This window comes from Thermobia domestica, chromosome 9 (genome assembly GCF_964235325.1).
Source record: "Thermobia domestica chromosome 9, izTheDome1.hap1.1, whole genome shotgun sequence".
Classification (NCBI taxonomy): domain Eukaryota; kingdom Metazoa; phylum Arthropoda; class Insecta; order Zygentoma; family Lepismatidae; genus Thermobia; species Thermobia domestica.
Window position 1 is genome coordinate 276,244,794 of NC_137462.1, and position 13,509 is coordinate 276,258,302.

General features: G+C 35.8%; 1 protein-coding gene across 3 annotated transcripts in view; it reads right to left on the bottom strand.

The window, feature by feature from the left end:
- The window catches only part of klg (klingon), a 1,029,592-nt gene that overhangs the window by 241,541 nt on the left and 774,542 nt on the right, over positions 1-13,509 (bottom strand). For all 3 annotated transcript variants that reach the window (XM_081726054.1, XM_081726053.1, XM_081726052.1), the window contains one exon: positions 3,878-3,999. In XM_081726054.1, the coding sequence (XP_081582180.1) occupies positions 3,878-3,999 (122 nt within the window). The remainder of the gene's footprint in view (positions 1-3,877; positions 4,000-13,509) is intronic.

The window sequence follows — 13,509 nt, forward strand, 5'->3', positions numbered from 1 at the left end:
GCACTTCTGGCCCAGACTTAATTTCATAATAACTACGAACTGAGGTAACACAATATTCTGTGCTCCAATACTTCATTGTCACTGACCATAGAACGTAACATTCTTTCCTCTTTCGGTTCTCATCTCGCTGACCAATATAAGTAATTACGGCTGTGCAATATTCAAGTTTGAAATGTGTCAGTCAGCTCCACGCCACCCTGTATTAGGACGAGACGTGCAGCCTAAACTCGGATGTAAACCATTACGGAGCGCTTAACCTCTCACACTGGGAATCGAATCAGTTACCTTGTGTACCAAAGTCATACGTTCCAGCTATTAGGCTATGAATAAAGCTTATGTTTTAACTGGAAACCAAAAAGAGGATCACTCGCTACAAAGGCAAACGAAAAAAGCACACAGTTTTATATAAACATATTACTTTAAGCAGCTCGAAAATTTTTAATGAATATTTCACATTAATTAATCAGTACATTTCTAGCTGTCTTTTTCTCTCAAACAGGGCGTAGGTAATCAGTAGGGCCCAGGTTTTCAAAAATGCATTTTGAAGTTTAGTGCATATTCTAAAGGCCAGTTGCGTATTTACGATTTTATTTCGGGGAGGGGACTTTAGTAACTTTAGTCCTGTAAATGTGAAAATTCTGCAAGATATTTAATTTACTTTAATATAGTAAATAACATTTCGGGGGCTTAAGCCCGGAAGCCCCGTTAAATACGCCACTGCTGAAGGCATTCACATATTTCTACATATGTTTGAATGTACGAATCATTTTAATTTTTTAACGTATGAATTTGTACTCTCCTGTTTTAGATTTTTTAAAAACTTGATTTCTTACCCTTTGATATTGTCTTTTCTAGCATGACAAAATTATTCTGTATGACAGTAATTTTGTTCATTATATTTTTCGACAATTGAAGACAATTCAAAAATGTAATATTCATTATATTTTTCGACAACCGATGCTCCTTGAGTTTCCGGACGACGACAAACTTGCCAAGAAATCTTATTAAAGTTCTGCACCAGACAGACGAAACTGGAAAAAGGGTTAAAACAGAATTTGGATAAGATGTTTAGCTGAAATCCAGGGATAGGAAAGATTGAGTCAATCTACCAGTACATGTGTGGGATCAGTAAACGGATCGTAAGTAAGAACCCCGCAGACCCCCCATTGTGGAGAGATAAGCCAACAGGTGCCCCCAAAGCGTGAACTGAGACGTAGAGAAGGGGACTTAATCCACGCGGTCTGCTGGGGAGCCCCAAGCCTTTAGTTACGCCACTGTCAGTAAGTATTTGCCAGATGAATGCTCCTAACTTTCTATGTCATTGTACACTCAGCGACAAAAGTTCTTTCTATTTGATAAAATTAGTTTAATAAATAACTTCAGAGTGGAAGAAAATCTTGAGTATAATTTTCAGTGTAATGAAAGGAATACACTTTTCTGTACGTTCAGCCGTACCAACGTTATTTCCAAAATAAATATTACTAAAGGAAAGAATTTCTGTCGCTGACTGTACAAACATTATTCAATCATGTCATTTGATGTTGAAAAGTAATTTTCGGTCGATAAACCTATCAGAAAATAGACGGAGTTTGAAATAGAAAATATGAAAGAAATAATAGTAGATAGGACCCTTCTAGTAGTATACTGCAGAAATTCATTTTGCACACAGTAAACATTGTAAAAAGTTATTTTGAAATGAGTAAGTTTTTCCATAAGTGACTATTACTTATTTAGTGCATAATACTTATTTGTAATGGATATTTACACGTATATATTCAGCATTTTTAGTATATATTTGCATGAATATATTCAGATTTTTTAGTGCATATTTCCATGCATGTATTCAGAATTTTTAATGAATATTTACATGCACATATTCAGAACTTTTAGCGCATACAATCAGGAACTCGTAATGTATCTTATCCTCTCATGTCACCCCGTAATCGGAAGGCCTCGAGTGCGATTCCTGCTGCCTTTCAAAATTTACCTCAGTCCTACTAGCCAAATGATGCAAAGGCTCTATGAAAAAAAAAAGGCTCTATGTTTATTTTACAGTTGTGAGATAAACATAAATCATGTTTGTTTCTTTATAGCAATTTAGTTAAAGTTTATTTAAAATTCTACATAGGCCTATACGATATATTATGTTATATTGAGTTTATTCAACTTTAATCTGATAGCATTAGAATTTCAAATTCTAGTACTAGCTTTTAATCATAAACTAAGAAATAAAACAAAAGTCGTAGTTTAAGGCCAAAACTCTGGACATGGAGTATTATATCTTAGTTTCCTCGTTCGTTACCAATTTAAATGACTACCAGCTATGTTAATATATATCACTATGGAAATAAAATTAACACTACGCAAAAGCGATGAAAAAATTGGAGTGCTTTTAAATTGTATGTGGAGAAGATTCGAGAAAATTAGTTGGGTATAACGGTAAGCGATTGAGAAACTGTTACTAACAGTAGAGGAAACGAGAATTATCCTGGTTGTAAGAGGAGGAAGAAACTGACTGGGAATCCATAAGGGACGTAATAGAAGGGAACTTGGCAGGAAAAAGAGGGAGGAACAAGAAAGTCTATAGCCCTTTTAGGATCCTCTTTTTTTTAGGTAAATTTTAGACTTTCAGTCAAGCAGATACAGTTTCATTGCTATTTATTGTAGAATCATGGTTCATACCTCGTTTCTTTCACAATAGAGCAGCCTTTCCAACGGTACCAGTCACTTGTCCATATCATACACATGAAATGGGAAAACCGGGAGGTTTTTTTTTTCGAAAATAACTTTTTTCATAAATTTTGCACCCCTCTGGCCCGTTCCTGGGTTAACGTAGGGATCTCATAATCACAGAAAAATTACATATTTACGTACACAATACGTGTGCAAAATTTCAATTTGATATTTTAAAAACTAAGAGGGGGAAATATTTTGAAATCGGGTACAAGGTCAAAAGTACCTATCTATATACGTAGAACATAATGTAAAAATTTACTGCATCATTATTTTTTATTGTAGGGTCGTGGTTCATATATCATTCTCTTCAGAATAAAGCAACCTTTTAAAGGGTACCACTCGCATGCCCATATCATACACTACAAATGAGAAATTAGGGAAAATGCGGGAAAAGTGCCTCAAGAAAAAAATGTGATGTCACGCCCCATCTCCGCTCCCACTTGGCGCCATTAAGTTGATCATCTGGTTCCAAAATGCATCTGGGCTATGCTTTGGTCCATGTCTGACTTGGCCAATGAAAAGAACCGGCTTAAATGCCTGTTATAGTACCTAAATTAGCGGTTAAAGACAACATCGCAGTACGTAAACGTACTATGGATTTTAAAAGGGTTGGTATGAAACAGATAATTTCTCCGTGGAGACGAAGAGCTTCGCTGAAGACCGTGGATCATAGATGCTTCTCAATTTTCAGCAAATGACCTGTCAATAATAGCAGTATATCTATGATGATACTGATAAAAACATAAAGATACAATCTGGGCAACTTTGAGTGTAACAATTGGAAACACTGCTTCTTATAGTTACCTCACAGCAGGCTATTTCAATAGAAGCTTTCAGATTCTTAGTTAATTATCTTCTATTATCATGTTATCGCCAACGAAAGAATGAAAAAAAAAACAATTAGAAAATGGGGAAGAGAGAGAAAGAGAGTACGAAAAGCAAATTAACTGATCACCAAACAAGATGAAGGTAAGAGGAAGACAGACAGACAGACACATGCGAGGAAAGAAATTAACAAGGTGTGGAATGGTGGTTTTCATCTTACTTCATTCCCCCCTACAAATGTTACAGGTTATACAAACAAGACAAAGAAGAAATTCCTCGAAGGCAAGTTTTGAATTAAAAATCCCTTGCTACTTACCGCTCTCGACCATTCGATGCTAGGAACAGGGTTACCAGATGCTTTACACTCTAATGTTACAGTGCTTCCTTTTCTCGTCGTCACTTTCCCGCTTGGTGGAAATACTTTGACAGATGGTGGAACTGTGGGATAAAAAAAACAAAATAAGTTATTAGTTGCTAACCAAGAAGTTAGGCTATACCGTTAAGTTTCATGATAATATATACAAGCTGTATAGTCACTGTTACGTGTATTGAAAAAAATTAATTTGTTTCGAAATTAAATCCTTACATATGAAATCAGTTCAAAAATCATTATTTCTCGTCTCGTCTCGTAAATTCTGGTAAAGCCTAAGCTCGTCTCGATTCTCAAAGAATTTCTTCTCGTCCTGTCTCGAAATTTGTATCGTCTCATTCTGTAAATTCATGTACAAAGATCCAGAAGAAAAAGGAACTAAAGTAGTCATTTAAATGTACATAATTCTCTCAGAGAAGTTAAATTTGGAGTCAAAACTCAAAAAAAAAAAAAAAAAAAAATTTTGAACACTTATTCAAGTCATAGAAGTCCGAAAGTCTTCTCAGAAACTTTTTTTTTTTTTTAGATCAACAAATATGAGAATAGCTTTCAAAATAAATCCCGAAATCTAAACATTTCCCGACATTGTTCGCAGATGAAGTCAGAAACCAAAATATTATTTGTTCTTTTCAAAGAAAAGTATACTAGAAAATGTTGTTAAAAATCAATAAAATATGCGAGTTATTAAATGTTGTATAGTCTGTTACACCCAAAAGTCTGAATGTGTTCACTTCTTATTTTGGAGTCGACACCCTTTTCAACGAACTTAAAAAGTTCGTTACTGAGTTCTCTCTCTCTCTCTCTCTCTCTGTGTGTGTGTGTGTGTGTGTGTGTGTGTGTGTTATTTGCGAATTTTTCAGTTTTGAGCCCCCCATTCGATAGAGCATTAAAAACTATCTAAAAGAAGTGATGGCATGTTTCGCGTCACTCTTACCGTTCCCGAGATATTGGCCAAAAAAAAAATCCGATTTCGGGAGATTTAAGGAGCCATATGTCAGGGACCATAAGTCATAGAGAGATGATATTTTGTGATTTTTTTTATAATTTTGAGCCCTCCGTTTTGAGCATGTGTCTTCATAAAACAACAAATCGTAGAATGTTTTAACAGTACTCTTAAACAAAACATGTGAAAAAATTCAGTACTGAAGGAAATTATAAATGGATAGATATATTGCAAGAATTGTTTAATGAGTATAATAATAAAGTACCGTACATAGAACAATTGGTATAAAGCCAGTATAGAAGTTAATAAAAAAAATTAATTCCTTTTAAGTTCGTTCTGGCAATGCTCTTGGAGCATTCTCAACTAGTTTTCTCTGAATAAATCTGAAAATTAGTTTCAACTAAACAACTTCACTGGTATCGTAAGATCAAGATATTTAGATATTAAGTAATAAAAAGTGAAGAGAAATGTTATGTAGCCTGTTACTTCACAGCTAAAAAACTGAAACGAACTTAGTTTTTTCAGAACAATTAGAATAATGAGTTACATGCAGAAATCAAGGAACTCCGGAACTCAAGAGAGTTAGTTTGTTTTGAAACTGGAAAGGTATCGATCGATTAGAGATGATTTGGAGAACATTGTATTCACTTTAGTGTTGATTGTAGCAATAGTAGTAGTAATAAAAGGGATGGAAATAGTAATTTCCTCTGCAACATCTTTCCAATCAACACTTTATTAGCTTAGCATTATGTCCAGGACAACAGCTTGTTGTGTCAGTATTGTTTCGCATGATGAAGTGGTGCCAGGCCACTGCCTTCAGGTTTCCCCCCTCCTCACCCCACTTTATCATCTAACTCTTTACTCTCAGATTTTTTTGTTTATCATCATCTTGTCTTCCTGTAATTTTTTCCCTCGTAACTGTCTTTCAAATTCTGATGTAAGAACAATACACACATCAAACCAGATGGTGTCAGGTCACACTTATTATACTAGGGGACAATAATCGAGTACCAACAACAACAAAATGAAACAACAACCTTAAAAAGATGTTGTCATTACCCGTTGTTAAGGCTGAAATAAACAAGATCCAGATGCCGCTTTTATATTTTAGTATATATACATATGCATCCTCTTGTTATTAGTTTTTTTTTTCGTAAACTTCATCCTCGATTTACTATTAACACAAGCTTCCATCTTGTCTCTTTTTGCTCTTTTTCTTCTCACCCCTTTTTTTGCTTCTATAACTCTGTTATGTATCTGCCACGCCGTCTTCACACTATGATTCATTATCCATCATAAGGCCTTGTGGAACACCTTTTCAGACTCTGCGCTGTCTTACTCAGAAAACATCCATCAATTGCTGGTTGGGGAGAAAATCATCTTCGACGCAATATCAAGAAAAACAGAAGGACACTATACACGTTTTCTTTTCTTTTTTTTTTTTCTTTCTGACAAATATGTAATAACAACAGAAATAAAAAAAAGAAGCAACTGCCGATTATACAAAAGAAGGGGAAATATTTGCGTATTACAAATAATAAAAAAAGAAATATACAGGGGGAAAAACACAGTTGTTGGTATTTCCATCCAGAAGGAATTCAAGAAGAAAAAATATTTTTCCCAACCTTTTGTCAAACAAAACTCTCAAGGAGACGTAGGAAAACTTTAATGATTTATATCCTGAAATCTGTCAGATGTTGCTCACTAAACACACACACACATACATTTACATATTCAAAGGAGAGAGAGAGAGGGAGAGAGCTATCGCCTTTAACATCGTCCTACTACGTAGGTTAAAGCAAAACATACTTATTTTGTTTGTAACCTATCCTCTTGCAGGTAGGTGGTAAGTAGTACTTTAACATAGGGACAGCTTCTAGCAGCAGAACCAACACACTAAACACACAGTCATCTTGTTCCAAAAAATACTTTTCCATCATCATCATTTATATCTACTGACTGCCGCTTCTTCATAGACAAGAATATGAATGTCTACAATATATATGCATATATGTAGTGTGTATCTAATATATATATATGTAAAGAGAGAGAGAGAGAGAGAGAGAGAATAAACTATGTGTGACTGAACAAGGGAAAATTAAAAAAAAAAAATCCCTTGCCTTCGATCCATTCCTTCCTTTCCATCTTGACAGGAATGGAGTGTTTGTTGATTCTGCACCAAACGTAGCTTAAAGATGTTTGCCATGTTATTAATACATCGGCACTCACTCACACTTACTGTGACTGAGTCTAAATGTTTGGTTATCGCAGGAGGTTTTGCTTGTTTTCTCGAAGAATTCGATGAGGCATAATAAAGTCAAGTGCAATGGAAGAAGGTATTGTATGTCGCACACAGGAAGCAATAATAATAATAATAATAATAATAATATGGGGTATCTCATTAAAAAACGCAACTTTTGAAATGCCCGCCATTTCTGTTCTAGTGACTTGGCAGCACTGAACGCTATACCATTTTCATTTGTTTTTTTTGTGGTTATAGTATTCGCGCCGAGTCGTGAAGCTTGACCTAGATCTACCGATTTCACCACCCAATAGAACACGAGGGCTGTGTTCCGGTCGTCAATCCCCACCCATCAAATTTTGTCAGTGTCGTCTCTCGCGCTACACGGAAGACATCCCCGAGAGTACAGTGTTGTCGGATTGGTGCCAAATTCCCGTTTTGTTAATTGTTTTTTTGTTGCGTTATATTTTCGTTGGTACTATTCGTGTTACTGTTTTAGAATAATTGTTACAGTGGTCATTCTTGTGGACTGTTATTATTGGTAATTTTTAAATGCTTTCTTTTTTAAATATTCATTTACTATGTCTTCATAGTTTGGCAACATTGTTGGTGAATTTCAGCTATTTGACATTTCCCTAAGTGTGCGCTTGGAAAGCAGCTCCACGAATTGTACCGAAGTTTTCCGATGTATCAGAGCTCAAGCGAAATATTTCTATGATTGGTTTAGAGCCCAAGCTTCACGACTCGGCTCGAGTACTATAGTACTATAGTACTCACTACTCAGTTTAGTACTCACGGAATGCCGATTAACGCATGATCGTCATCTGTTTTCTGTACGGTAGGAATGCAGCGCTCACCATATTCCCTATGACAACACGCTGTTCCGTAATGAAGCGTACGGTACGAATGGAGCGCTTACCACATTTCTTATGACAACACGCTGTTCCGTAATGAAGCGTATAGTTCAAGACGGCGATATCTTCGCATGGGGGCTGTTCACTTCACGCGGATTAAAAAAAATCCTCGTGCACCTAACTATGTCCCTTCCCGATGAACGTTACAAGAACCGTTACAATCACATTCACCCCCATTGTTTGCCTCCAACACATTTCACGTAATCTGTATTTACAGCAAAATACTGCTCTAGCCCATCACTCTCAAATTGTGGCTTACTGGTTCAATGAGCTCTCCATCGATGTTAAAATACTTGCCTAGCCCCCGAGAAGTCCCGATTTCAATCCCATTAGACACACCTACGATGCTGTCGAGAAGGACGTGCCTGTTCTGGATCCTGCTTTGACCAACCTTTGTGGGTTATGGGAGGCCGTATCAAGGTAAAAGTGCAATTATATATCACTAGCTAGGGGTGTCTAATTCAGTTGCTAATGAGTGTATGTGAAGGCTCAAAAGGAATACAGTTTTTAGTAGTGTATTATACATAAAAGAAGAAAAAAATGTTCGAATCATTTCAAAATTAACAAAAGAATATAAAGAAGCAGTTGCGTATGCGTAAGTTCGGAAACGAGGGGGTTAAAACTTCCAAGTTCATATAAGTTCAGGTGTTTGTATATATATATATATATATATATATATATATATATATATATATATATATATATATTCTTAATATCTTAAATGTTTATTTTTCACATCTTGCACAAGGGAGGGGTTAAAATCCCGAAGCTCCCTCTTGTGTATGCCACTCGAAAGCTGAGCATGTTTTTATTCTTTCTTGTTCTCAATGAGCTACACTAAAGTTTCTTTAGGAACTAGATTTTTGGGCTTTCGGTATCTATGGTCATGTTAGCCCGTCACTAGGATTAGAATTAGGAATTAGATTTTTGGGCTTTCGGCATCTATGGCCATGTTAGCCCGTCACTAGGATTAGGATTTGGAATTAGATTTTTGGGCTTTCGGCATCTATGGCCATGTTAGCCCGTCACTAGGATTAGGAATTAGATTTCTGAGCTTTCTGCATCTATAGCCATGTTAGCCCGTCACTAGGATTAGGAATTAGATTTCTGGGCTTTCGGCATCTATGGCGATGTTAGCATGTCATATATGAGGGATGACGTCTCTAGGCGATCACACTATCGGAGGAAAGTGAAAAAAAGAAAGAATTGGGAAAAGAAGGAATCGGCCTGGGGCCGATATGTTAGGTACTATCATGGCATTTATCTGGTGTGCAAGGGTGCCAATTTCTCTGTAAATTCGGGGTGACCCCATTCAGATGGAGAAGGCATATGTGAGGATTTTAAAACAAATTGCATTCAAATTATGAAAAATAGTGTATATCATAAATATAATGAGGGGGCCCACATGAGCTTTGGGGGGCCCGGGCCCCCCAGGATCGGCGCCCTTGTTGGTGTGAATGAGAAAACTCAGGAAAACCTCGCTCAGAATGGCTGGCCTGAAAAAGCTCTTGCACTTCTTCCACCGAATGTCCCTACTGGGAATTGAGCCCGGGACTGCTCTCATAAAGACAAAAGCGTTAGCGACTACGCTACGCATGCCTCAACATTAATGAAGGGTCATCAAGTTTTTCTTACAGTAATAATAATAATAATAATAAATAAATAAAGCTATGTTAGGAAATGTGTGTTTTAGAAATCAAAACATTTCTGGATTCATGTTGATGCAACTTTTTTTTCTTAGTCTACAAATAAAGACACAATTCCTGAGGTTTTGCAGAACACTTTGTATAAAAACTGACTGTTCCCTAGAATACTGAATATAAATTTAGGCTTAATTAAAGACTTGACAAGAACATTACAGGGGAATCTCTTATACGCTTGCCTATGTGTTTCTTTGGAAGCAGTCTTAATTATTTCAGGATTAAGGAATCGTGTGAGTAAACAAAGTCTCTAAATAAATAAACGGAAATAACGTTGAAGAAAAAATTTAGGAGTCCTAAGAAATGATAGAGAAGCAAACAGTAACAGGAGGGATATTGTTTTAAACGACTATCTCCATAAACTAAGAAAGGAAGGAAGAGAAAGAACTAAACTACTATTCCAGATACACTTTGATTAAACTTGTCATAAATAGTACAAAGTTTCTAGTGAGGAATACAGTAGCACTTTTCTATTTGGCCTTCTTAATAATGTTCCAGGAACGCCACATACTCTCCAAATACCAAACTCCAAACGACTCAGTGTTGAAGAGTGTGTGTACATAATTTTCTTCTAAAATAAGTTGATTGTAAGTTTTTTTTTTCTTTTCTTTCTTTATTCGAGGAACGAGAACCTAGCGCCTGACCCGTTAAATTTTCGTGATTAAAGTCCAGAATCTCATAAAATTTTCACAAATAGCTGCTTTGGGAGCGAAGAACGTCACTAGAAATTGTATCGTAAACATTGTCCAGATGGAAGGAGAGGCTCTTTGTACTCTTAAGACGCAAGAGAAAGACTCTTGCTATTAAGCTCTAATATTTCAAGATTTTTTTCCTTTTTTTTTTTAAAGAAGAAAATGGAGTGGAGTCCCTTTCTAAGTATATCATCCTTTTTCTTCAGTTACGCTCTGTGCACAACGTGAGGAATTTCGCTTTTGTTTCTCGGTAGCTTGTGTAATACAGTATATCAAAATCTTTGCCAGCAGAGCGTAATGACATGGTTAGTATCTATCTTATATTAGACCACGCTAAAATATGTATCTAGATGGCTGCTCATCCTGTAGTTCAGGAGTTATATGTTGAAGGTTTCTCCCCGTACTTCCTCTATACAAACGTTAAGTTTTAAAACGTTATAAAAATCTCACGTCCGCCAGTGCTGCAGGTTAAAAACCCACAGAATACCAGTAAGAAAACTCAAATGTGATCATTATTCTCCGATTTTGTCTTTGTTTATTTTCTTTCCGTGATTTTCTTTTTATGTTCAGAGAACTTTTAAGATGTTTGAATGTGTTTTGTAATGAATTGTAACTTATAGCTAAAAATCATAAAATTGCATCCTATCTATTCATTGAAAAATCGTGTATGTTTGATTATTGACCAATCTAGGTTTGAAACAACCTATAATTTGAATAAATCTAATGATTATATATGACCTAACCTAAGCAAATACTTATCACTTCTAATTTGTTTTGCAGTTTTAGCGATATACTGTTATTATTCTTAATTAGGCACGTTATGAAGTAAAATTTAAGGCCATAAACTTCAAAAAAGATCACTGTAACAACCAACCAATAAGATAACCAGATTTAAGAAGTAATCTTAATGATTGATAGAACTGACACCTCATTTTCTGAAACATACCGGGTAAATTAAAATGATACTCCCGATTTCGTTAATTTTTTTTCGATCCTTTTTTATTTTGCCAATATTTTTTCTTCTGGAATAATTTCAAAAAGTTTTTTTTTTTTTTTATTTCTATCGCAGACGCGTAATTACGTAGACGTCCACCACGAGGCAGTTTAATCGAAGTGAGCAATATGGCTTCTAGAGGCCAGCAGAAAGTGTTGTGTGTGCTTGATTTGCAGTCGACTAAATCCGTTGTGTAAAGTCAACGGCATTCCTGTGGAAAATATAAAGTATTCGTGCCGTCACTTGATACAACTGTGGTTGAATTGCTTGAGCGTATCACTGCACTTGTGGCTGAAATCGACCGACATGCCAGACCCGCATCCATGGGGTGCTAGGGGGACAGTCTCCCTAAATTTTTACTAGACACTCTAAAGTATTCACAGTAGGCTTGTAAATGAACTATAATATGGTTGGATGCCCCCCCAACTTCTATTGGTCCCCCCATTACATTTTTGGCTGCCTACGGGTCTGACATGCTAGGAAGAATTTTGCAAAAACCTGATTATAGACTAGATGTGTGTTGTGTTACTTGTGGATTGCATATTGAACATTTATACGTTAGAAAAAAAACTTTTTGAGTTGATCAATCAGTATGTGTAATCTTTGTTTTACGTACGTGTTGTTAAAAGCAATAATAATAATTTACATCGGGAACATAATTTTGACTTAGCCAATATAAGTAGTGGCCTCAATATAAATTAATGATAGATGAAAAAAGAAGTTTTCCACAGTTGAAACCCCTTCGTGTCTTTTGGCTCACCCTATTATATATATATATATATATATATATATATATATATATATATATATATATATATATATATATATATATATATATATATATATATACCACTTGTGTTTTTAATAGGTCGTGAAGACGAAAATGGGACCTACTCTTACAGTTAGAACTCTTAATCAATTTAAAAAATCCTTTGTCGCTACATATCTTTTTCATCTTCGATACTTGTTACCCGACAGATGGGAATACGCGACAAAACGTACTAGCGACAAAACGTACCACCGACAAAACGTACCACTTACCCTGAGGGCTGGTTGTGAAGGGTTTTCTAAAAACACTTTAAATAATGACAGGCGACAAAACGTACCACTTGCCTGGAGGGCTACTTGCGAAGAGTCTTCCAATCAGCCATCAAATAATGACAGGCGACAAAACGTACCACTTGATAGGACAGTATATAAGTATATATATACCGGATAAAATAAGGTTAAAAGTTGAACAGATTGGTTGTGAGAAAAGTACCGATGCAAGACCAAGACCATGCCTGCAAGATTCTCGCAACGCGAAGACCATACCTGCAAGATTATCACCAGACCAAGACCAGCAAGAATCTTGCATATGCAATATTAGAATATTTGCTGATTTCCATCACACTTTATCCAGGCTTTGGACTGGCAAAATAACTATATAATGTATAAATATAACTACTTTGGCGTGTTTAAAATCAGCTGTGGTTAAGCTATCGTCAACATTTTTTCCTTTTTCTTTTCTTTTTTTTGGTACGTATTTTATATTTTTGCTTTTCATTTTATTTACATCAGCAGCAAGAATATTTTGGTCTCTTGTCATTTTAGAAGATTCTTGTAGTTTATTCAAGTTTCTGTATGTAAGCTATTGCCTAGACTACCATTTTCTTCATAGTGGCGCTTCACTGTTCTTTCAAGGCGTTCATCATACTTTATGTACTTCTTCTTCCTCTTGGAGCTTCGAATGTTTAACTCTGACCTCAAAAATGCACAGTGTGATCTCTCGGCTTCTTCCCTCAAACAAATAATGACGTCTTTAACGCGCGGGTTTCTATTCTATCCATTAATTAAATCACATCTAAAAGTGAGACAAGTGTAATATCAGAGAAGGGGGATGGGATAACGAGTCAGTTGTTACGCCATGCCAGCTCTGTTGGCTCGTGTTTCACGATGCGGGCAGGTGTTTTCACGATTCATCTTACAAATATCTCCCAAACCGTTACTCCCTGTTAAAAATCTTAGTGAACCTTCTTTGTAGAAGTAGTCTTAGAAATAAAATGAGAAACGAACAAACAAGCCAGACTGTACGATAACGAAAATATGAGTGA